The 24,220-nt window shown below is 39.6% G+C and overlaps 3 protein-coding genes across 9 annotated transcripts in view; 2 read left to right on the top strand and 1 right to left on the bottom strand.

The window, feature by feature from the left end:
• AMPD3 (adenosine monophosphate deaminase 3) overlaps positions 1–6,628 on the top strand; it is a 33,552-nt gene extending 26,924 nt beyond the window's left edge. For 4 of the 5 annotated variants that reach the window (XM_053391279.1, XM_053391288.1, XM_053391306.1 and 1 more), the window contains exons 12-15: positions 1,828–1,948; positions 3,006–3,179; positions 4,030–4,140; positions 4,860–6,628. In XM_053391279.1, the coding sequence (XP_053247254.1) occupies positions 1,828–1,948; positions 3,006–3,179; positions 4,030–4,140; positions 4,860–5,036 (583 nt within the window). In that variant the 3' untranslated portion in view covers positions 5,037–6,628. Of the gene's footprint in view, positions 1–1,827; positions 1,949–3,005; positions 3,180–4,029; positions 4,141–4,859 lie in introns of those variants that run through there. The other variant, XM_053391296.1, reaches the window with a different exon arrangement.
• A 267-nt stretch (positions 6,629–6,895) lies between these two features.
• Positions 6,896–22,027, bottom strand: RNF141 (ring finger protein 141). Of its 3 annotated transcripts, none has more exons than XM_053391350.1 (6): positions 21,945–22,027; positions 19,929–20,131; positions 18,849–18,957; positions 16,522–16,703; positions 12,337–12,444; positions 6,896–10,407 (listed from the first exon to the last, which is right to left on the bottom strand). In XM_053391350.1, the coding sequence occupies exons 2-6, from the start codon at positions 20,069–20,071 to the stop codon at positions 10,257–10,259; spliced, it is 693 nt and encodes a 230-aa protein (XP_053247325.1). In that variant the 5' UTR covers positions 20,072–20,131; positions 21,945–22,027; the 3' UTR covers positions 6,896–10,256. The 3 variants fall into 3 exon arrangements, with proteins under 3 accessions (XP_053247325.1, XP_053247335.1, XP_053247345.1); XM_053391360.1 differs by lacking the exon at positions 21,945–22,027 and adding an exon at positions 21,696–21,791; XM_053391370.1 differs by lacking the exon at positions 21,945–22,027 and adding an exon at positions 20,991–21,014.
• Positions 20,242–24,142, top strand: LOC128403055 (translation initiation factor IF-2-like). The gene is made up of 3 exons (XM_053367662.1): positions 20,242–20,288; positions 21,499–22,227; positions 23,633–24,142. The coding sequence occupies exons 1-3, from the start codon at positions 20,242–20,244 to the stop codon at positions 23,715–23,717; spliced, it is 861 nt and encodes a 286-aa protein (XP_053223637.1). The 3' UTR covers positions 23,718–24,142.
• Positions 24,143–24,220: the final 78 nt, after the last annotated feature.

The following is a 24,220-nucleotide window of genomic DNA, read 5'->3' as shown; positions in this document are numbered from 1 at the left end:
CCCACTGTGAGCCTAATACACCCACACCCACAAACACCCCAAAAAACCCACATTACTAACCAATCTTGTGGGTCCATCAGCCTGGAAAAGGTTAACCCCCTCTGTTGTAGATCCATCAACTGCCTAACATACACACACAGAGACACTTTTTCAATCCTATGGTTTCTGGATCAAACACACTTTGTAAGGTTTTGTTGCACTTCAGGCAGCATCTGGAGAGCATCTGAACCAGCTTTCAGTAGATTATAGAAGTAATCAGTACTTCTTCATTAGATGTGTGCCAAAAAACATCACTGACACCTATAAAGTAGTGTCCATAGCATCATTAGTGATCCTCTTTGTCTTGCCATATATTGGCACAGTGAGATATGTGTAGCATGTTCCCTGTTTTTGCATGTGCTTTCATCCACCCTTTAAAAAAGAATAATGCAAAGCAACCTGTATTTCCAAGAAAAGAAATGCCCCACCATTTCAATAACATTTTATATTAATTTAGTCTTGAACATTTTTTGCTTGAGAACATTGTCTTTTAAAAAAACACACACAAAACTATAGGAGTGAAATTGACTACACTGGAACTTGCTTGCTGTCCAGTCTTGTGATTTAAGTACTTCTTTGGGTTGGTTTGTTTTCGGTATGGGAATGAAGGAAACTGCTGCAGTTAATAAATATGATGAAATTGGTGAACTCACAGACATGCATCTTCCCTGCCTTTTGTTTGTTTTCAAGCTGATGCCATTATTATTATTATTATTATTATTATTATTATTATTATTATTATTATTATTATTCCACCCACCTGACTGGGTTGCCTCAGCCACTCTGGGTGGCTTCCAACAAAATATTAAAAACATAAGAAACCTTGAACATTAAAAACCTCCCTGTACAGTGCTGCCTTCAGATGTGTTCTAAAAGTCAGATAGTTGTTTATTTCCCTGACATCTGATGGGACAGCGTTCCACAGGGAGGGCGCCACTACCAAGAAGGCCCTCTGTAACTTTATTTTCTTGCGGTGAGGGAACCAACAGAAGGCCATCGGAGCTGGATCTCAGTGTCCAGGCTGAACGCTGAGGGTGAAGAAGCTTCTTCAGGTATACAGGGCTTGAGGCCACTTAGGGCTTTAAAGGTTAGCACCAACACTTTGAATTGAGCTTGGAAATGTACTGGGAGCCATTGTAGATCATTTAGGACTGGTGTTATATGGTCCCAGCAGCTGCTCCCAATCACCAGTCTGGCAGCCTGAATTAGTTGTAATGCTAAGGGAAAAGTTGCCTCTGTTATTCCACAGAAACTACAATCGGCCCACAGTTTAGTTACCCTGTGGCCTGAAATGAGTCCTTTGGGCTGCAATCGTAAACACACTTAACGGGAAGGAAGCCTTACTGAACACAGTAAAGCAGGTCTGGCCCAATACTTTTTGCTGCCTGAAGCAGAGAAGCAAATGGCACTTTCCCATCCCTAGTCAAGATGTATCATGGCCAAGACCAGCCAAATTATTTTTGTCACTTGAGGTGGAAAACCCCACAAGCACCTCTTGCCCTTTCATGACAGTAAAAAGATAAATTCAGTAAGTAATAGTTAGCTGCCAAAATAATAATAATTAGCCCTTAGTTTTGTCTTAATGGTGGGACTGGCCTTAATGGTGGGATTGTTTATCACCTTAGGCCTCACTTCATTCATTGTCTCAGGTGAAGTTTGCTTGCTAATGTAACAGATGTTGTGAGCTTGAATAATACAAGTTATTTTATAATTACTTGGGAATTAGTTACAAAGTGTGAGTGCATGATGACAATTTTTAAAAATTTGGTTTATTTTAAATTTCTGTAGGGAAAGAGGCATGAGCACCTTCCTGTTTCGGCCTCATTGTGGAGAAGCTGGATCGATCACTCACCTGGTGTCAGCATTTCTTACTGCAGACAACATTTCCCATGGATTACTGCTGAAGAAGGTACAGCCCTTTGCAATTCATCTAGTATAAATTATAACCATATAGGGTTAGAACGTTAGAATGTCAGCAAATATGAAAGACGTCATCTATAAATTTTTAAAACAATTGTCCACTGGGTGGCAGACTTGAGACAATACAATTCTAATATCCACAGTTTAGAAACCTTCACCAGAGCTTTCCAAACTGTGACATGGTAGTGTGTGCGTGAACACTCCCTGCACTCCTCCAGGCACTGGAAAGGGGTTAGTTTAACCTCGTTTTTCTAGCAAAACTGAATTACTGTGTCGCGAAATGACGCATGTCTAAAAAGTGTGTCACCAACATGAAAAGTTTGGAAACCTCTGCCTTAGATGTTGTTAGAAAAACAAAACTGTGTGCCCTTCTGTGAGAGCAGTTAAGTATGCCATTGTTGTTCTATTGCTGGGGGATATCTAGATGCCTTTTCCCAAAGGAGGAGCTGCTGTGAGGTTATCCCCAGCATTCATGCAGCAGTTCTGTTTCTCATTCTCCATTTTTGGTCCTTTTTCTGAATCCACCTATGCTTTATTATGCCTGTTCTCACTGCCTTCTTGGAGCTCAGGTCATTTCTCAAAATACAGACTCTATAACAAGGAAAATGTAGTTTTGGTTACATATACAAAATCACACTTTGGTCACTGAACGTGGGGCTGTCATTTGGTCAAAGATTTGAGGTTTTGCATTGCAGAATCCTGGCTTTTAAGGGGCTGGGTTGTTCTAAATTCACAGTTAATTTGTTACAAACAGAATGCATTTATATTTAACACTTCAGTTCATGGTAAATCATTGGTTTAATATCCCATGTATTTATTTATTTTTTAAATTGCTAATAAACTTTATTTAAACAGATAATTGTAAAGTACACAAAATAATAGTACAAAAGCAGCCGTCACAATACTAGGAAGAAAAGGAAGGGTTAAAATGTTCCCAAGTTTAATGATTGAAGTCAAGCGTTTTCCATTTCCTCTGACTGAATATCTCCTTTCCTGTTATCTTTCTGTACCAATGAATAATGGCTCTCTCTGTTATTTTTGTCCAGAGTCCAGTTCTCCAGTATCTTTTTTATCTTGCACAAATCCCCATTGCCATGTCCCCTCTTAGCAACAACAGCCTATTCCTGGAGTATTCAAAAAACCCACTCCGAGAATTTCTACACAAGGGACTCCATGTTTCTCTGTCTACAGATGACCCAATGCAGTTCCACTATACAAAAGTAAGTAATTTTGGAAGTTCACTGCATTTCAAAATGAATTAATTTAAATCCCCCCCATCAACCCAATAAGTAGCCCAGTCAAATGTATGTTTACGTGGAAGAAAGTCCTTCTGCATTCCATGAGCATAGGGTTACAGCCATGATATAATATTCAACTCCTACTCAGGGTAGAATCATGACCATTAATGAACCTAAGCTAGTCATGTTTACTAACTTCAGTGGGTCTACTCTTGAGTTGGACTGGCATTTAATATCATTCATAGTCCAACAGTTGGTTCCAGAGCAATCCTATGTTAGCTGTGTGTGTGTGTGTGTGTGTGTGTGTGTGTGTGTGTGTGAGAGAGAGAGAGAGAGAGAGAGAGAGAGAGAGAGAGAGAGAAATACTGTCATTTCCTAAGGCCTGTTGGATTGCTGAAGCCAGGAGGACAGTTTTTCTTACCTTCCCCTCCTCTCAGTAGGAGGGAATTAACTATGTCAGTCCCAGGACTTTGCATAGTTGAGGATTCTTTTTGATGGGATGCCAAGGGAACAAGGGAGCTTAGAATCCTGCAGGTCCTCAACCACTCATTTCGAATGACTCCTCACCTGGCTCTTGGCTGGCTTTCTGTTTGCTTCCTTACTTTGTGCTTAAATCCTAAATCTTGACTACATAAACATATATATTGTCTGTCTCCAGGCATACCTTCCTAAGAACTACAACTCAATTGGCAATGATGTCTGCAGTTCTCAGCAATTAGCTCACCACTTGAGATGGTCCAATAACCATTAGACAGTTGTCTTAACAGAACTTATTTACAAGTATACGAGTGTATTTACATAGCTAGTAAATAATTATGTTTTATGTTTGAAGGAAGCACTGATGGAGGAATATGCCATAGCAGCTCAAGTGTGGAAACTGAGCACTTGTGACTTGTGTGAATTAGCAAGGAACAGTGTACTACAAAGTGGTTTGTCGCATAAGGTAAATTCCGTGCACTGCAGGAAGTTCTGTTTTGTATGTGCTGCTGTTTGTGTTACACGTCAAGCTAGAATCTGAGTGCAGCTGGAAGCCTGATCGGAATGGGGACTGCAGTCATGTTGTATTAAACATGTGGATGCATGTTTATCATCTGATAGGATAGTCTGAAAGTTGAAAGGGAAGCCAGTGGCTGAATATCCTGTTTGGGTTTTTTGACAGAGGGAAAAATTGAGTAATTGACTGCCCAGGGTTAGAGAGTGAATGGAGGCCAAGTTATATCACAAAATGGTTACTACATGGTGGCCTTATGAAATGGCTCCCATGGAATTGTCTTAAATCCATTTTGTGTAGGAACGCATTACAAGGACCAGAGAAATTATTCTCTTACCTCCATAAATCCCCCCTGTGCAGTGATATGGAATCATCCCAGATCCATGTGTTTAGGCACTATGCAACATGTACAAGGAAGCTGCTACTGGAAGCTATTCAAAGCAGCCTCCAGATATCAGCCATTTAGAGTTGTAATCTAACATCATCTGGGAGCAACCACTGCTCTCTGGTCCCCCTCCCTCCCCCTCCTTCTTGCTTTTGCTGGGTAGGAGAGACATCTCTTGTCCAATCCAAGCCCTAATGGGTTTTTTAAAAAGAAAAAAAAGCATTACCTTTAAAATTCAAAGCAACTTTAAGTTGATTATCATCTTTAAATGTTGTTTCATCCTTAGGAAAAACAGAAATGCATAGGGATAAACTATTCCAGCGAAGGGCCTGAAGGAAATGACATTCGAAAGACTAATGTTGCACAGATTCGGATGGCTTACAGATACGAGAACCTATGCAACGAGCTGAGTTTCCTAGCTGATGCAATGAAGACAGAAGAGATTACTGCACTGTCAAAATAGCCACAGTATCGTGCAAAGGACAGAAGCCTATGAACATAACAGGACTTGAGCATCTGCAGGGGGGAGAGCTGCCTGATGATCAAGAGTCTTACGTTGTGTCAGGACTTGGCTGCCAAGTCCAGTTTCTGTAAGCATAGTTAGGGCTGCTGTACATATTCAGATGCAGGGTCTGAATCTTCTTTATGCTGCAATTAACGTTTAAAAGTGCACTCCAAATCTAGGCATAATATTTATAGTGTTTGCATCTGGGATACGTGAGTGTCTGCTTTGAAACAAGCAACATGCTGCAGCTTCTGGTAGCACACATGCACCTCTTTTGCCATGCTTAACTAGCAGTAGGCAAGGATCTATGGCACTTTAATCTCTAGTTTGTGTACACTCTTTGATCTGTATTGCAATGAATGTAGGGAAGAAAAAGAATATGACCAAAGAGCTGCATGTTTTTCCTGGTTGCACATGATAGGAAAACCTATTCACCACTTTTGTCTACATTTTGTCTGTCTATACCCCACAAAAAAACCACAATAAATCATAGGTGTGGCCATTGCTCTTGTAGTTTCATTAAATCTTTTAAATTGTCCTTTGTTGACTAGCAACATCAGTCATAAATGTTTATGCTGATTTACCATTATGTTTTCTTATGGTGCACTGGCATAGGGTCTGAAACTTATAGAGCAGTCCTATGTATGTCTACTCATAAGTCCTCTCTCCCTTGGCTGTCCAGCACTGTTCAAATCTGTCAGTCCCTGAAACGTAACCCCCACGTAAATTGCGGGCTTACTGTATTAAGAAATTAAAAGAGTATGTGCAGAAAAGTCAGCATTTAAAACTCCCCTTAAGGCTGCTATACACATGGTCACATGGTGTGTACCAGCTGTGCTAACTAGGAAATTATATAAGATTTCTTAGTTTTGATTAAAGGTTTATGGTTGTTTTACATTCTAGTGAAACAGAATGGCTGCTATGGTACTAAAACAGTGTCACAGCACCTTGTTGCACTGGGGAAGCTATTTACATACCCCTGTCATAAGGCTTGGGTGGAAATGTATGTGATTACTTTAAACAAAGAACTACTAAATATTTTAAAGTATTAGGTTTCGTTCTCCAACTTAAAACACTATCTTGAGCATCTTCTCACAAATCCATGGAGTAGGTTAAGTATAGGGAGAGCTTGTTTTCCCCCTCTCACCTGTTATCTTTAGACTGACATGCCTACTCTGTGCACTAGGTAACTTAAGCAGAAATCCTAAACATGAGTCCTACTGAGCTTAAGCATTTATTCTTGAGTAAGCAGGCCTAAGAATTTGTGGAAAGTTCACACTTTTGAATTATTTTTATGGTTATGGAATGTCCTACCCTTGAACAAGCATTTTGAACAACCAAGGACAAGCATTTTCTTGACAGATCTTCATTATAGCTAGTATACAGTATTAAGCAATGTTTATGAATTGTTTCCCAGCTGGAACCTCTGTATTCTAGAAGGCTACGATAAACAGGGTCTCAGAACCCTTCCATTGCTAGATTTAATTTTCCAGAAGAGTCAAAATGAAGATTATATTCACTTGTAATCAATAAAAATGGTGGTGAAAGAATGTGACAAATACTACCCTAATTTAACTTTATCCCTGAGGACCTACAGTAACACTTTAGAACTAAAGGAAGCAATCTATCACATCCATAGCCACTTTTGCTGACTTTTTATTTACTACAGCACCTATGTTCCAGTGTAAACCCCTGCATTCAGGGACCTGATGCCTATGAAGACAACTAATTTATGGAAATAAACACAACAGTTTTCTCTATAAGAAATGGTTCTCTTCTGAGGTCTGGTGGCAGGATTTTCAAGTATTGCACAAAGCTGAAGGAGACTGAAGTGTTTATTGCACAATATTCACAACAATATAATACATTGGAAAGTTTAATAGCTATTAACACTCTTTATCAAACCCTTAAGAAATATTCACATTAATGCAAAACAGGGAAGTAATGCATTTTTTTCTTGCGCTACACATAATTCAACTTTTGCTGAAAATTCACTGTTTAAAAAAGTCATAGTTCTAAAACTATTCAACATTATTAAATTGACAAATCAAGTTTTCTTCCAATATTGAATTATATTACAGTTTTAAACATAAATGGTGTTTTTGGTGGTAACACATACTGAGTGAAATCCAATGTACAGCAAGGATTTCTTGCTTGCATAATGGACCATTTCTCTCTGTGAGCGCCCTAAATCTATCTGACTGGTTCTCCCAACTGTGCAGCAGATTTGAGGGCACAAGGGGCAGTGGGGTCCCACTGCACAAGCAGAAACCCTTGCACTATTGGGATAGTTTAGCTGATTACTGCTCATCTGTAAGTTCAAGCAGCTTTGTAATTTTGCCATGTGCAGGGTGTCTGTCAAGAGCACATGGGAAAGCTGCTCAGTGATGAACTGCATCTTTCTCCATGGGCTTCGGAGTAAACTCTCATAGCCTTAGAGAGCTGCCAGTCCTTTTAATACTCAGAGACAGAGACAGGGACAAAACTACAGTGACATGGAGGCAGAAGAGAGGAACAGTAGTGGCACAGAGGAGTAAAGTGGCCTACCTTTTAACAAGATACATTTTACAGTACTTCCACCACTGTGTATACTTATTAATTTAAAATGCTATACATATCACAAAGTTTACACCTATTTACAAGCTTCATTACTAGTGTTAGAATCAAAAGTACCCCTGCATCTTTACATTATAGACTATATACTCATAGCCTTGTTAGTATTTCAAAACAAGCCAGTTTGTTTTTGTAAGTTTAATCATTAACACACCTCCACTTCTACCATGCTTTCTCTTCCCACCTTGTTTGAACAATCCATTCTATGGCATATGTGGTAGAAATGTAGATATGTTTTGCTACACACACAGAAAGTCACAACAAACCTTTATTTCTGGCTTACTGCTCATGCGAGGGGGCAGGCAAGTTCACAATTAAAATGTCAACTTATTGTGACATGCAAACCGGGCCAATTTCAAGCTGCTTGAGTCTGGTATGCAGGGCTTTATCTAGGACTCAATGAACTCTATTCAAATTAGTCCTACTTCAAGTACACTCACTGAATATAATGAACCTAAGTTAGCTATGTCCATTACCTTCACTCCTTCACTCTGAGTAGGACTAACATTGAATATTACCCTAACATTTAAAAAAATCAAAGTATAAGTCATATTAACAACAGATAAGATCATCTTTACTAAAGAAGGAAGACTTAAGAGCTTACTAGGTTTAAAACACTTGCTGTTAAAACATTAGGCACTTCTGCCAATTCCTAATACTTTGGACAAGGGTGGGGAAAATTAACATGATCAGTTTTACAATCAACAAAAAAATCCCCAAACCCTTCACTGTTCACTATGATTTTAAACACACTGAAGTTCATCAATTAGCAGTGAGAACCATTTCCAAGAAAATTATATCAGGATTACAACCTAACACTGGTCAAAGATGTCACTGAATTCAGTAGTCTAATTTGCTAATTCCTGATTTTGGCAAGTCATTATAGATGGGGGAAACAACTTGAGCCATATTGTAATTGTCTAGATTGAACTTGATGGCTTCAAACAAGCCAGAAATACCTATCATATTCTGTATTGCAAAGTTCAGATATATTCTACAACAAGTCTTTAACCAGTATTTTAAACCTGCAAGTAACTTGAAGCATCTGCAAAACTTTAACATAATCTCAAAGAGCAGTGTTACAATTCACACATTTCCAGCAATCCCAGGTGTGCAGCAGGTAAGGGTAGAGCTTGGCCAAAAGGGTATTTGCAGACATTGCCAATCATGCTGCCTGCAAAACCCCTTTCAAAGTGCAGGGCAAGACAGCATTTGAGAGTGGCTTCTGTGAACATTCTCAGAAGCTCAACTCCAAGTCTTATCTTGCCCTGTTCTTTGAAGGAGGCTTCTGTAGACCCCTATGGGCAAAAATGTCACTAGACATCGTGACATTAGACAACTGACAGGTGTGCAGCTCCAGCCACTGGCCACCTGCCAAACTCCTGCACAAGGTGGGGGCGTTAACAATCTGGATCACCAGGCTGGAAAGGTTCCCCATCCCTCCTCCAAGCTGTCATTTAAAATTTTCCATAATGCCTCCATACAGAGTTCCTCCAGGATGCTGTTAGAAATGTAAAATGGTTGCTTGCAGCCATCTGCCACTAACAAAGTAATCTGAGGGCCCAAAAGAAGATAATCTGCTGAGTGCCACCCTTAAACCTGGATCCAGTCCTGGTGCCAATACTCCTGAGAACAAGTAGTACAGGCTTCAGGTTTACAGATTCCATAAGACATTGAAGCAAAACAATTGTGGTCAAAGAACACATTCCTTCTTGTTACAGTGAAGCATATTGCACCTGTAGAAAGGAGTCTAGCACCATCTATTTACCTCAGATCACCATCTTGGTTTTTTTACGGTTATAATGGTGATTTAACAATGGAAGTCTAGAAAAGCTTGAAAGTCAGATGCTACGTTGTGTGATCAGAAACTTTGGGTCGCCTGTGATCAGCAAAGGTATGAACACATTTATTCCTGAATGCAAGCAGCTCTGACTTGGTGAACCAGGGAAGTTTTTTGAAGTTATTTGATGTTGTCTAGACAACTCATTCTCCCTGAACAAGAATGCAAAAGCCATTTTATCAAAATTGTGTGCCATCAGAAAATTTTGTCTCAAAACAACATGCTACAATTAGTGGTGATTTAAGGAAGCATTTGTCAATACTAAGCAAGCCACAAGGGGCCAGTAGATGTTACTGAAATGTAAATGTGGGACAAATTCCTATTCATGTAAGCAGGCAGGCATGAGCATACACACATACTTGCATAAAGAAGGATTGCTTCTGAGTGTTAAAACAACAGGCCCTCAGCAACTTCCCACATTCTTCTGGACCATCTATAATGAAATTCAATTTCAACAAATGATCACAGAAGAGCTTATACTAGAACTCAAATATTAGCTATTCCAGTGTCTCATAGAAAGTCAGAAAACTCTTAACATATCCTTCTGCAGGTGCTACGTGCAGAGAGATTATTGATGAGCATTTAAAAATATAAACGTGTACAACTGGCTCATAGACAAATGGTCACTTTTAAAGACCTACGACTTTTATAGAAAGCAATACAATGAGGAAATGAAACAATAAATGAAATCTTTTAAGATTTCAAGGCAATGGGCTTTGTTCCTGTCAGGGTCTGTGAGGCTGGCCTGCCTCATCTACCATGTTGAGAATGTAGGTAGCAATATCTTCTTCTGTAGGTGCATCTGATACCACCCAAGAATCATTGGCTGCAGTCACCTGCAGACGACATATAGGGCAATTCCTGTGGTGACCACTCCTGTGTAACAAGCCAGAAGAAAAAAGTCAGTATCACACAGTTTAAGAAGTATTAATAATACCCATTGCTACCTTTGCTTATAAGTTAGAATGGAATATTACAGGCATGACTAGAGAAGATTTACTGCAGTATGTTAGAACTACCATAGAAGAGAAATATCCAAACAATCCTCAACACATGACTAGCATGCCTTTTCTTGAAATCCACCAAGGAGCAGTACCCCTATAACTGATTATATTCTAAACAAAAAATTTTTTTCCTTCCAGTAGCACCTTAAAGACCAACTAAGTTAGTTCTTGGTATGAGCTTTCGTGTGCATGCACACTTCTTCAGATACCAATATATCTGTAACTGATTATATTCTGTTGCTTTTATCATTGGGAATTTCCCCAAATAGGATCTTCTCCAATTATTAATCCAAAGCCAACCTTTCTGTAATTTAAAACCATTGCTTCTTCTATAATTAGTGCTTAGGGTACACAAAGTCAATCTATACACCCTTAACTTCCTTTTTTCCTGTCCCCCCCTCCCTTTTCCTCTTATGACCTCCCTTTGAAATCTTTCAATTCAAAGGGCAGCACTGTGGATTCTTCCCAATTTGTGAACATCCTGAAGCTGTTGTGTCAAAACTGAACAATGTTCTTGCAGGAGGTATTTAGCAGTGTCAGGTAGACTGGTAACATCCCCTTCCAGAGTCAAATAAAAAAAATCCCTGGTAAAACAACATAGAGTGCCGTGGTATGAAAGAACAATGCTGTTTAATGTTCATCTTGGAAATCACTAATGCCCAAATGTTAACAGAGTTCTGTGAATGTTTTTATGAAAATTTTATTCCAGTGGGGCCCTCTAGAGATTCCTGAGATTCCATTCAGTTTTCAAATGGAACTGGCAGCCCTGTTTATCTTCGTAATCTAGACAGACTAGAACATGAGACTTTAGTTATTTAAAAAAGTCACAAGATTTTAGGCTTTAAATCCTGAAACCAGATTACATAAACCATTTTGTCCAGCTGACTATTTGCTCAAGCCTAGTTTGGAATAGAGTCAAGTTGAATCTGCTTTGCACCACAGGTGGCTGCTACCCTAAGAAGCTATCTTCCCTGCTGCAATTCTATTAAAGACATATCATTTATTGGATACTTAGAAGCTGTTTCCTACACAAAGCATCATTAGTTAAAGGTATATAGGTATAATGTGCTGTAATAATTTCAAAGGGTTGTATTCAATCTTAGTCATACTCAAAAGTATGAAATGAATGGACATGACTAACTTAATTTCAATGGATCTATTCTGAGTAGAATTTATACAGATACAAACCACAGTTCAAAATACCTTCAAGCCTTCATTTTTAAGGTTCTGAAGTAACTCCATACTCAAAACAGAGCAAAAGCTCCAGTTTGAAACAGTTTCTCCATCATCTGAACACTGTCAGCATTGGGTGGGAGTCAAAACTGTGCAAATGAACAAACAGACAATGCACACATTTCTGCTCTGCCTTTCCCCCGTGCACAGCTCCATCGTGTAATTAGGACTCGTGCTGACTTCAGCTAGTGCAACTGTTTAGTTGAATTCAGTCCTTTGTTTTAAATATATATATGGAGACGGATGCTGACATGAACAGCAATTTGATTTGCGATTACATTAGCAACTTGCCAGGCATTTGTCCTGATGGTTTTATCTTTTACGAGATTAAACAGGGAATGCCCATCAAAGGAACACATTTTCTCGCCAAAATCCAGTTCGCTTGTTGCTCCCACATAACACATCCCTTACCTCATGCTATCTACCAAAATCAATGGTTTCTATTCTTGTTGTTACTAGTGATGTGTTATTTCAGTGCTTTTCGGCAAATTTATTCTAGGGAAACTGGTCAAATTTCACAGGACCGCTTCACAGAATAATGCAATCAGAGCCTGTGTCACAAACTTACCATTTATCAATGCATTTCTGACAAAAGCTGTGAGCACATGGCAAGATCAGATCAGCTCGTCCGTCCATGCAGATGCAACATTCTTCCTCATCAGTCAGCTGTTTCACCCTACAATACAGATAAAACTATTATTCACAATCATAGCAATTAGAAGTGGGATAAATTTATATTTTGGCATTGCTCAGCATGTTTCTTCTGTATAAACTTTTATTTTTGTTGTGCATGTTTGTGTTTCATAATATTATGTCCAGCTCATGGGTGGCTATGCCACATAATAACTACTGCATTACATTTAGGTTTTCTAGCCTATCTCAACTGGTCTGATCCAGCAATCTCCTGTTGCATGCAAATGGAACCTCTCTGCATACAAAACAGCTGCTCTCTACAAACAAATCCCATATAAAACCAATACATATAAAACCACTAGCTTCCGGAGCACAATTATAGAGAAGAGAACTTTCTCAAAGGGAGGTATATCCCACGCTCCTCTTTAATGGCCTTCCATAAACTATCCAAACCAATCTTTGTAAACGCAGCTTTTGGCTTCTAGATAGTTGTTTCACTGAAAGAGTTTTATGTTTCTGCTTGTTTGGAATAATCTTTATTGCTGGTACATTGTTATTGCTTTTCTACAGTTTTTAGTTTTAATGTTTTTATAACTGATGTTATATGGTTTTGTTATATGGTTATATGGTTTGATTTTGCAGTTAGTCGCGTTGAGCAAGGTACCAATGTTTTATATAAATAATAAATCAGCATAATATATGCTGAGTGTTAAAAATCAAAGCATATTGCCCAGAAAGGGTGGATTCAATGCTTCTCTACATTTGTAAGTGGGCACAATTTATGTGGGCTAGCCACCTTTGATCTTTGTGCATTTCTGCATATATACATGCATAGCTATTGGTTCTACTTCATCTGAACACAGGAAAATGTGTTCTGTGTCTGGTTCCAGCAGCTTTCAGGCAGAGCACTTTCAGGCCTGTCTTTCTGGATTGGGGACAAAATGTTTGCAAGATGCAAGTTGGCCAAAGCACTCCCATTAAACAGTATTAGTACTAGCAGTAATATGCATCATTTAAATGCAGAGACAGATAAAATCATAATACTCCCCACTAAGAATAAAGAGAATGTCTAGACAACTGTCAATGCTGGGGTTTGCTTCACTACTGGTATAGTTTTGTTGTTGCAGCTCTGAACACAAAATAAAGCTAACGTGTGCATGAAAACACGGGACAAACAGCATTATTATAGTATGCACACAAGATCCTATTATGATATTCCACTGCCCAGAAGAAAACATTTTCCTACAGCAGTCAAGTTCTTGGCACCCTATTTTTGGCACATGAGATCAAGAAATTCATTTTAGGTCCTTGAATCTATTCCCACTTCTTCTGTACTCTGTATTTCTTTTTCTATGATCACATGTCAACTGCTGTTTTCCATTTGAATATTTGATCTAAATATCAGGTATTTTTCATCCCCTAAGATATTTCTGTACACAAAATTCACAGCCACTAAAATAAATCACTGTTGCAGAAATGTGCACCCAGGGTTCAAATCAATATATTTTCATATTTTCCATTGTTGAGGAATTTTATCTATGTAGCAATTCTCTTCTCAAAACAAGAATCCCTCTATATTGCTCCTAATTAAAAAGATGTTTTATTTACATTTGCCATAAGCACCACTGGGCATTAAAACTACCTTGAACAGCTAGCCATCCCTCAGGACTAGCAAACACTCATCACTTTGAATATCTAAAACAAAATAGGCACAGATTCCAGTAACTTGCTGTCCACTCATTAGAAAACAGGCTACCATTTATGAACCAGTTCCCCAAGTCTTCTGGGTTTAAGTTGAAGACCTACCTAAGAAGCAACTTTCACATGCCAAAAAACATAAACAGCCACAAAGAACAGTTCTGACTCTTGCTCAGATTTAAATAAATTTTCTTCAAGTTAGATTAAGAATGCAATACGCAGCTCTATCCTTGCTACTACTAAAAGTTAAGGTGTAATCCTAGGGCACCCTGGAGAATGTAAGATGATGCGGCCTTCCCTCTCCACAAAGCTCAAGGATTAGTTCCTTGTTCTATACTGGTGGACAACTATGGCATTGAAAGAGACTGCTTTATTCTGAACACCATTCAATGAACAAAAGAAACCACCCATATCACATCAAACAAACGTAAGAGTTGAAGCAAGAGGAAGTAACAGAATACAGTGGTGCCTCGCAAGACGAAATTAATTCATTCCGCGAGTCTTTTCGTCTTGCGATGTTTTTCATCTTGCGAAGCACGGTCCGTCGCAACTGCGCCTCTTCAAGCGGCTTTAAGAAAAAAGCGAACAAACTCGCAAGACGTTTTCGTCTTGTGAAGCAAGCCCATAGGGAAAATCGTCTAGCGAAGCAACGCAAAAAACGAAAAACCCTTTCGCCTTGCGCGTTTTTTGTTTTGCGAGGCATTCGTCTTGCGGGGCACCACTGTACATGTCTCAAGGAATATGGATTGAAGAATGATTCCTAGGAACATAGAAAGCTGCCTTATCCTGACTCAGACAGTGCTTCTCAAGAATTTCAGGCAGGGGTCCTCCCTGGGTTCTGGCTGGAGGTGCTGGGGATTGAGCCTGTGACTTGCTGCATTCAAGGCAAGCCCTCTAACACCAAGATACAACCCATCCCCTTTCCAGAATATTTCAGTAAACCTAAGATTCATGTGGGCCTATCACTATATGACACTGTTCACTGAAACCAGACCAGGGGTAGCCAGAATAGTGTCCACCACAGCATGCCAGCCCCAGTTAGCATGGACAACAGTCAGGGATGATGGGAGCTGAAGTTCAATAAGACCAGGAGGGTGCCACATTGGCCACCCCTATGTATAAAATAGGGAGGGGGGAAGTGTTTCAAAAAATAGAGTCATGGAGATAGCCAGATGTTGGAAAACCAGTGATAGGCTGAACATTGATTCTTGGTATAACGGAGTATGGTCAATAGCACTGGCTGAGAAACTAACATGCCAGGTGAGAGCGGCAAAGGGCAAGCACAATCCATATTCCTTTTATAACATATGGCAAATGTTTATTGAATACATAAATTGTTCCGACTGTGGCAGGAATCCACTCAGCACTCATGGGAAAATGTGGTGTGATCTCTTAGAGTAATCAAATGAAACTTTAACACATAGCATAATAAAAGTATGTAATTTTATAAGGACAGGTTACTTATTGTTTACTGCTGTAACAATTGTTTTATCAAAATTTATCTTCTGTAACATGAAAATAAATTTTAAAAAGTATTATTGGGTTTTTTTAAAAAATAGAGTTTTCCCATGTTCCTACTGTTGGCCACTGATTCAATGCCAGAGAGTTATTAAGGCCATAGGTGGCCTAGTGCTTCCATTTTATTCAAGCCATTACATTTTGTTTCCAGACAAACACCTTAGATCATCGTAAGTCTGCAACCCAGTTTAAAGCACTGTTTCATACATACTTGAAAAGGAAAAGATTCTGTAATGCTATGTGAAGTAAAAAGTAATTCTGCTCTTTATAGGTAAGAAGCATAGACACACTTAGGGTTCCACTGCTGCCATTGTATTTGTAGTTGTACTCGTCTTTAACAGGAAATATAAGAACATTATGCAACCTGTTCAAGGTAGCATGTGTGCATTTGTTCAAGAGTTCACCTTCAGTAAAAGTGGAAACAGATCATATCCGGAGAAAGACTATGCTTCAAGCAATGTTTCAAAAAGGATAGCCAGTTTACATGGCAAATAGATTTGCTTCTGTTGCAAAACAGATGATTTTCATTATACAAGCTCTTTGCAGGAAGAACATGTCTCTATCTCAAGATTATATACAAAATTTGAAACAGGCTCCCAAGTGCTCATTCAATGCAGTACCAACCTACCAATGTATTATTTGCATACAGCTCAAAACAGAAGTTTGTAACTGTAATAGTTAATTGGACGTACTGTCATCCAAGTTGAGATGAAAGACTTACTAGCATAATCATTAAACTTTTATTCTATGCAAAATTTTCATATATATATATATATATATATATATATATATATATATATATATTTGAATGAGAGAGAGAGTTTGAATATGTATACATAATGAGCTGAAGAGATTTGTGTGCTCAACTTCAAACATAAATGGATCTCTTAGAATACTGAGATACCTTCCCATCAAAATGCTGGCCTGACAAGATGCAACAGATGACAGATCCTCGGCAGCTCCTTCTGAGGCAATGTTCTGCGAAAGAACACTTGCTGCTTGACTCGTGACATCTTTATAAAGCTGCATGAACTGATATAAGTTCATGATTCTTGATGCTTCGACAACACCACTTGTCTTGTTTATCTAAACATACAGAAAGCAGTCTTACCATTTTTGCTTCAACACCTCACTATCTATGCTCAGCATTCTTTGTTTATAAACATACACACTCCAACTAGGACATAAACAGAGAGTTCAAAGATGGTACAAAGATCAGAGATTTCTCACACTGTGGGTGGCTTAAGAATGCTCACAATGACCCTGTCATTTGAAAGGCCATCCATACAGTTTCCCTTTTAGTGACTTGGGTGAATGACTGTAAAGGTTGCATTAAACAACACAACACCGAGACTTTAAAAGTAGTTACGTATGGGACCAAAGTCCAACCAAAATATATTGAGTTCTCAATATATTTTGAGATGAATCAGAGAATTAACAACTTTCACATACTTACAGAGATGTGACTTCCGGGGGTGGGGTGGGGTGGATACCTTTTTTCTTAACCCTCCCCGCCCCACCACCGAAGTTTTTTTTGTTTTCGAAATGTTTTATTTAGGGGCTGGCGAGACCTGGGGCCACTGCCCCTCTGGCCCTCCCCACGTGACGCCACTGCCACTGCCTCTTCCTCCTTCCCCCTCAGCTCAGGATTTTGCTGCCTTTTGAGATAGTAAGATTCACACTGTTCATACTGGTTTTGCTGTTTCTGTTCCTTTCCTATGGTGGTTTTATGGGCTCCTTCCCCTTTCCTTAGTCTTTCAACTGTTTCCTCTTCTGTAGAGGAGCTGTCCAGTGTGCTGGACTCTTCCAATCCTGCTACTTGTCCTCCTGATCTGGTTCCATCTTGTCTTCTGACTACTATGTCTCTTTCTTCTGGCTCACTCACTCTAATATACAAACATGCTACAGCTTCTATTCTTAAAAAAAAAAATCTACTGATTCTTCTCTTTCTAGTTATTGTCCCATCTCTTTGCTGCCTTTTGCTTCTAAACTCTTGGAGTGTGTTGTCTATTCTTTCTGTCTGGGTTTTCTTTATTTTAGTTTGGCCCTTGATTTTATTCTCTACTCTACTGAGATGACTTATGAAGCATACTAATGACATTCTTGTTGCCAAATCAAAGGGTTTACGTTCCATCTTTATTCTTCTTGATTTTTTTGTGGCCTTTGACATGATTGATTGTACTCTTTTACTGGGTTCCCTTAATGACCTTGGATTTTGTGATGCTGCTCTACTGATTTTATTGTATTGTTTATATTGTTTCAGATCGTATGAGCCCCACCCCCAGTAAAATTTCCTATCTTAAATGTGTTCAGAGCCATGTACATAGATGGTGCTATATAAGCAAATGTTAATAATAATAATAATAATAATAATAATAATAATAATAATAATGATAAATTCAGGTATTTGGCCAAGGTATTCTGCCAAGCATATCCCTCCCGCAAACAAGGCCTTTGCACAACACAGCCTCTGATGCCTATTGCTTCTTATCTACTTAAGATTTCTCCATCTTCTGCAGCATGTGAAAGAAACTGATCTGTTTGGAAACACTCACATCAAATCAAGAAATACATTGACATGTGAAAGGGTAGAAACTTGTAGCAGCTATGGCAAACTTTCAGTTTTTAGAAATCCATGATAAATAGGATGTCAAATATGAAGAAACAGAAACTGACAGGGAAGTCTTAGAAAAAGAGACAGATTAAATTTCATGTACTGTTCGTTTGAATTTTGTTCCCCCTCACCTCTTTTTATGTTTGCCTGACACTACTGAGGACTGGAGAAGACATAATAATTTTCTGAATATGTAATAATTTGTTTTACTATAATGATGGTTTCTGGGTTTGTTTGTTTTTTGCCACCTCCTCCTAAGCTGGCAGAACCAAAGAGATACTAGATTCCTTGCAGTTCAGCAGTTTGTAACTCCATTTGTAACAAAAACTTAAAAAATAAATTCAATTTGCAATTATTGTCTGAATAAACAGTGCTTTTAATATACCCAGCATTCTATGGAAACCAAGTTATACACGACGCATTTTATGTTCCTAAAGTAACAAAGTAACTTTTGATATGTAAAGAGCACTTTAAAATACAAGTATTGAAAAAGAAATAAATTCAATTTTCCAAAAATATCTGTTTCACCCCCCACCAAAGATATAGGAGAAATGCCACCCCCACCCCCACCCCCCGACATCAACATTTACAGAAATTTTACCATTCTACAAACTTACCTTAGTACACACTACTCGAACAGCTACCTTCCAGAGAGCAGTGGAGTCTGAACCTGGCTGTACTTCAAATAACAGGTGCTTGTCCTGGCCAGAACCCAACTTGGCAGTTCTGTAATTATTTAACATCCATTTATTTCACAGTATGAAATAAATTTGTAAAGCACAATTCAATCTAGATTAGAAATGAGAACAGCCACTATTCTACACTTCAATCTAGAGATCCAATTCTAGTACATACACAAGAAACAGACATCCTTGAGGATGTACAACTACCATCTATATTTTAATACACAATAAAATGACGATGTAGCTTTCATAAATCTTCCTCAGCTTGGGATTCCTAAAGTAACACATTGCCTATGTCTCCTATCTCTCATCCTCATCTGTGCCCCTACAGAGGGCATATATTTTAATGCAATTAAAGAATATGAATATATGGAGCTACCTTACAGATTATTGGTCCATCTAACCCAGTACTGTAAACTGTGATGGCAGCTGCATATATAGTACCTTGCCAAATAAATTAGTTCTTCTTCCCCCTACACATATTCTGGCTAAAAAACTTTATGAACATACACTTCATAAGGTGGGTTGTAGCCAGCACCAACTTATACCACTACATTATTGTTAGATGCCACGATGCTTTCCCTCTCTGCAACATACTAAAATGGCAATCCATGTGGAATTTTATAAACATGCACATTTCAACGTTAATGTAAACTGCTAGACTATATTTTACTCATCTACAATCAAAGAGACAGAACACCTAGTAGTTTAATAAAGTTTCTTATCTAGCACTGAATAGAACATCTGATGTATATCTTTCATTAGGTTTCCCACCACCACCAGAAACAGCTAACACATTCATTTTGGAATACAGGCACCTCCCCATTTGTGCAGGGGTTGCATTTTGGGTCACTGCGCATGTCGGTCATTCCACAGCCAAAAATGGCACATGTGTGGGTGGTCAGGCATGTTCCAAATATGTGCAAACAAGGAGTTGCCTGTAGTGTTAAGGAGGATGTTCTTTCAAATACTGAGTCATCTTAAATGCAAAAGAATAAACTGAAAAAGCCTTACGTGTCATTCATTTCAGCTACTCTCCCCAAAAATTCTTCATATGTCAAGAAACCACTTTCTCGAACCAGGGATACATGTTTGACTACTTTTTCTGGCAGCTTATTAATAGCAGAGTGTGTCTGGCTTGAGAGCTGCTGGCCCATGATGACGTTCTTTAGCTCAGCATCCAAGAAGAAAGGCAGATCCACTTATTTGGAGAGTTTCTGATAAACAAATTTAAAAACGTTGTACTGTATTAGTATGAAATAATCAACTTTGGATGAAATAATCAAGATTGTGCTTTTCTTTTGCTTTTAATAAATTGCTAACAGCTATGCACCAAGATACCAAGACCAAAATTGCACAACCACAAGCACTATTGTAACAAGAAGGCAAATGTACTTAGTCCCCTGTGAATATACTTACTATGCGAACAGAAACTGTAATACACAAAATGCAATCACAGTCAACCACAATGCATCTGCTATATTAAAACCTTGTAGACCAAAATGCAGCACCTGCTCATGAATTGCTTGGCTATTCATGTTAAGCCATCCAGAAAATAACAGGGTACAGCAAGTTTTAATAAACTGTTAATCGGAAGAGCATCTAAAAGGTTGAACATGGAACACACTTCCTAAATTATACATGTGGTTTAGAAACTACTATAATTTAAGCTGCAATTTGCCATGTTAGTTTTAAATATATGTATTTTAAATAAGGACTTACTAACATGTACTTTAAGGACTGACAAATAGTAGTTTAGCTTACAAATTCTTTTAATAACTGCCAAATAGTAAACAGACCAAATGCTTTAATTTCCTAAAACAGATAAGCAGGCACACTCTGTAAAAGTCTTATTTACTTTGCAGTTCATTTTTTTGCAAACTTCTATAAGTTATATATAGAATAACAGAGATCCATGAGCAACCAAATATCACATGCTCATAATAAATCTGAGGCAAAACTTTTTTTAACCTAACAAAAGTAAAAGGATATCACATCCAATGTACCTATTTTTTACACAAAAACAAACAAGCAGAAAGAAGCTCCTTAAAACAAATGTTTCAACCATTCGCTAACCTGTAATTCTAAAAAAAGGCAATCCTCTCCTCACTATTTCACCACAGTGAGCATGTAAAGAAAAGCATGTTTGATTTACCTATTATCAATCTGATCTTTTGTAAAAAAACAAGTAATTACAACACTCTTTTTGGGGGGAAACCCAAGAGGTGGCTGAACAGTTATACCAACCCCAGCCTCCTCCTAGGTTGACATCACAGGAGAATCCAGCACTTCAAAATAATATGGGACACAAGTGTTTTTGTAAACCGCTTTGAGGTTGTTTGTGTGTCTGTGCGCTTTTTTTTTTTACACAACAAAGCGGTATACATATATATATATTTGACGAAACAGAGAAACAAGTGGCTCAAAGTCCTTTCGAGGTTGGAACGTGCTTGAGTTTCCTGACCCTCGTTTTAGCACAAGAGGTACCGCGATCTGTTGTTGTCAGCCACTTAGGCCCCACAAAGCAGGGCAACAGCTTTACTTTCCAAACTCGGTTTTGAAACGCAGCGTGCTCGTGAGAAAGAGGAGGAGAATCGGAAGCCCCGGCCCCAAATCAACAAGAAACCGCACAGAGCGGCAGGGCAGCCGAACCCCTCGCGGGGCTGGGCACCTGCCAAGCTGCGCTCTGGGCTCGGAGCGAAAGGCAGCCCCGCCGCGCCCTCCTTCTCCTCTCCGAGGTCCCAGAGCTCACGGGGCCGCGCCCGGCACCGCCACACCCACCCGGAGACCCTCGAGGAGAACCGCCGCCACGACGCCGTCTCTCCTCCCTCCCCGCTCGCGGCCCGAGGCGCCCAAACGCAGCCGGAGGGAAACGGAGACGGGCGCTCCCGGGCCTCCCAACGCCCGAGGGCGGGGTTTCCTCAGTTCCCGAGCCCGCGAAACGAGGCTTCTGGGCTGGGACGGCGGGTGGGAAGGGCGGCTCGGGGCGCTGTATCCGCAGCCAAGAAACGGAGGGAACTCCAGCCTCACCCGCAGCGCCTCGGCATCCTGCTGCTGGTCGCGGGCACCGCCTCCCTCCGGGCGCAGAGGAGGCCTCGCTCCTCTTCTTCTTCGCGGTTACAACTAGGCGAGCGACGCGAAAGCTCGACATATGGGCCAAACCGGCTCCCGTCGCGTTCGGCTTACGTATCCTCGCGCTCCCCTCGCCCGCTCCCCCGCGCGCCCTCTGCCTGCCGTTGGTTTTTCTGGTTGCTAGGAGACGGACAGAAGCTGCCCTCGTGAGAATTCCTGTTGGGATTCTCTTCCTGGACGTGTTAGTATCCCCTCCCGACTCTGGTTATAAAAGGGTTAACACGCTCCCCTTCTTCTCTCCAGTTCCAGTGAGGAAGTTCGCGCTTCGTCATCCCTTCCAACTCTTAACAGTTTTGCGATTCTATATCGCCTTTTTGCCACAGCGGGCTACAGTTTTACAATCACGCTTGGTTATAATTCTCCCACCCACTCACCAGCCGATAAGAATAAAACTCATGCAGCCCTCTCCCCCAGCCCTTATTCGTCCTTCTCACAAGGAATAATAATTTCCACCGGAGAGCTATAGTGGCCACACTGCCAACAATTAATGTGCTTGAAATAATACTTAAGTAAATAACAACAACAACAACAACAATAATAATAATACGCAAACCCTTTCCATGGATGTAGCCAGGATTTATTTTAGGGAGCACAGGCTTTATGTAAGGAGGGGGGCAGAACTGAGTTACCTGCAACGCAATTGGACAATTAAGTATTTTTATTTATTTGATTTAGGGGGGCAGCTGCTCCCCCGGCTACACCCATGGCCTTTCTAAATCCATGGCAAAAAAGCTGGGTGAGTCTTGTTTACTTGTAGTGGATGAGAAACAGGATCAAAGGCTGAAATTTTATACTGTGCTTAGTGGGATGGGGAATAAGTTCCAATCAACAGGGCAGACCTCTGCAGAAATGTATAGGATTGCATGGCAAATAATTTATAACATGGATATCAGATTCGAAAATGCACTTAAAATTTGCTCGTTGAAAACCTAATTTTCTCCCATTGTTGGGACAAGAGCTATGTTGGAACTGACTGCCTACCTGCATACCACAGAATCTTTCCTTTTCTCAAAATTTGGCATTTTGCTACTGCAACCATTCTTGGAAACGAGTCTGTGTTCCCATCATGTCCACCAGGATCCTCAGTAATTTTCAAGTGGTCCATGGAGAAAAGTTTGGGAACCACTTCTAAAAAGGACTAAACAGAAGTTTTTTAAAAATAACATGCTATATCAATTACATTAGTAGTTTTAAAATTTCCTACCTTCATGAACCCTTTCCACATGGACTTGTTTGCTGCAAACCCCCTACATGTTAAGAACTGGGGGGGGGGGGCATTCTAAGTGCACATTCAGTTCATGCAAGGCTGGGCCTTACCACATGTGATTTGGACTGGTAGATTACTCCCTGCGGCTGCATGAGACAGACATTCAGTGGTGATGGACAATCCACAGTACAAAAAATCCTGATAAACAAGGAATCCCTGGCAACACACTGAGAAAATCAATAATGAGCATGGGTAATAGTATCTTGAAGAACTGATTGTGGCCATTGGTGTACTAATTGGTCTGTTAAAGTTATATTCAAGAAAACTATTTGCAACAAAACTTGGTTTAATATTTTCGTATCTTGCATATTTCCTGCAGGAAGTACATAGTCAAGTCTCCCCCTTTCCATAAAGGTCAACAAACATCTGGAGATCAAGTGTGGGAATCCTACATATGTTATTGAAGAATGGCAGCTTGTCAGTTTCTATTGAATGGAACCCATCATTCTTTGTGTAACTGTTTTCAGGTATTTCCTGCAAGGGTTCATTTCCAAGAGGTAGAGTAAATCAGATTTCAACAGATAATTTATTTGTGTTTTAGGTGGACGTGTGTGCTTCAGTGATGCTTTGTTATGTTAAGAACTGTGTTATTCATTGAACTTTGACTACTGATTCAGGCTTGGCACAAGTGTTGTGTAACAGAGTTATTCAGGATGCTAAAAACATAGCTCTGTAGTAGGATTCCTCTCGTATATGAAATGAAGTGGAACTTGGATCTTATCCATTATGTTTACTTGTCAATTTCTTTCCTATGTGTTATTCTAGCCCACATCCAAAATCAATTCAATATGCATTGCCCATCTTGAGAAGTAAAATTTACTAGGTAGTCCCACTGAACCTTCTTGGATTTACTTACTTCTTGTTGTTTAGTCGTTTAGTCATGTCCGACTCTTTGTGACCCCATTTA

Source organism: Podarcis raffonei, chromosome 1, assembly GCF_027172205.1.
Source record: "Podarcis raffonei isolate rPodRaf1 chromosome 1, rPodRaf1.pri, whole genome shotgun sequence".
NCBI lineage: Eukaryota > Metazoa > Chordata > Lepidosauria > Squamata > Lacertidae > Podarcis > Podarcis raffonei.
This window is presented reverse-complemented; position numbering and strand designations above follow the sequence as displayed.

Bases quoted from the DNA above. Each gene is read 5' to 3' on its own strand.
- RNF141 (XM_053391350.1), bottom strand. From the start codon at position 20,071: ATGGGCCAGCAGCTCTCAAGCCAGACACACTCTGCTATTAATAAGCTG. The intron at 18,958-19,928 runs GTAAGGCTTTTT...AAATAATTACAG, and splicing joins GTAGCTGAAATGAATGACAC to AACTGCCAAGTTGGGTTCTG. The intron at 16,704-18,848 runs GTAAGTTTGTAG...CTGTATGTTTAG, and splicing joins TTCGAGTAGTGTGTACTAAG to ATAAACAAGACAAGTGGTGT.
- LOC128403055 (XM_053367662.1), top strand. From the start codon at position 20,242: ATGCACCAAGATACCAAGACCAAAATTGCACAACCACAAGCACTATT. The intron at 20,289-21,498 runs GTAACAAGAAGG...CTCGTGAGAAAG, and splicing joins GCACAACCACAAGCACTATT to AGGAGGAGAATCGGAAGCCC. The intron at 22,228-23,632 runs GTTAGTATCCCC...TATTTCCTGCAG, and splicing joins GGGATTCTCTTCCTGGACGT to GAAGTACATAGTCAAGTCTC.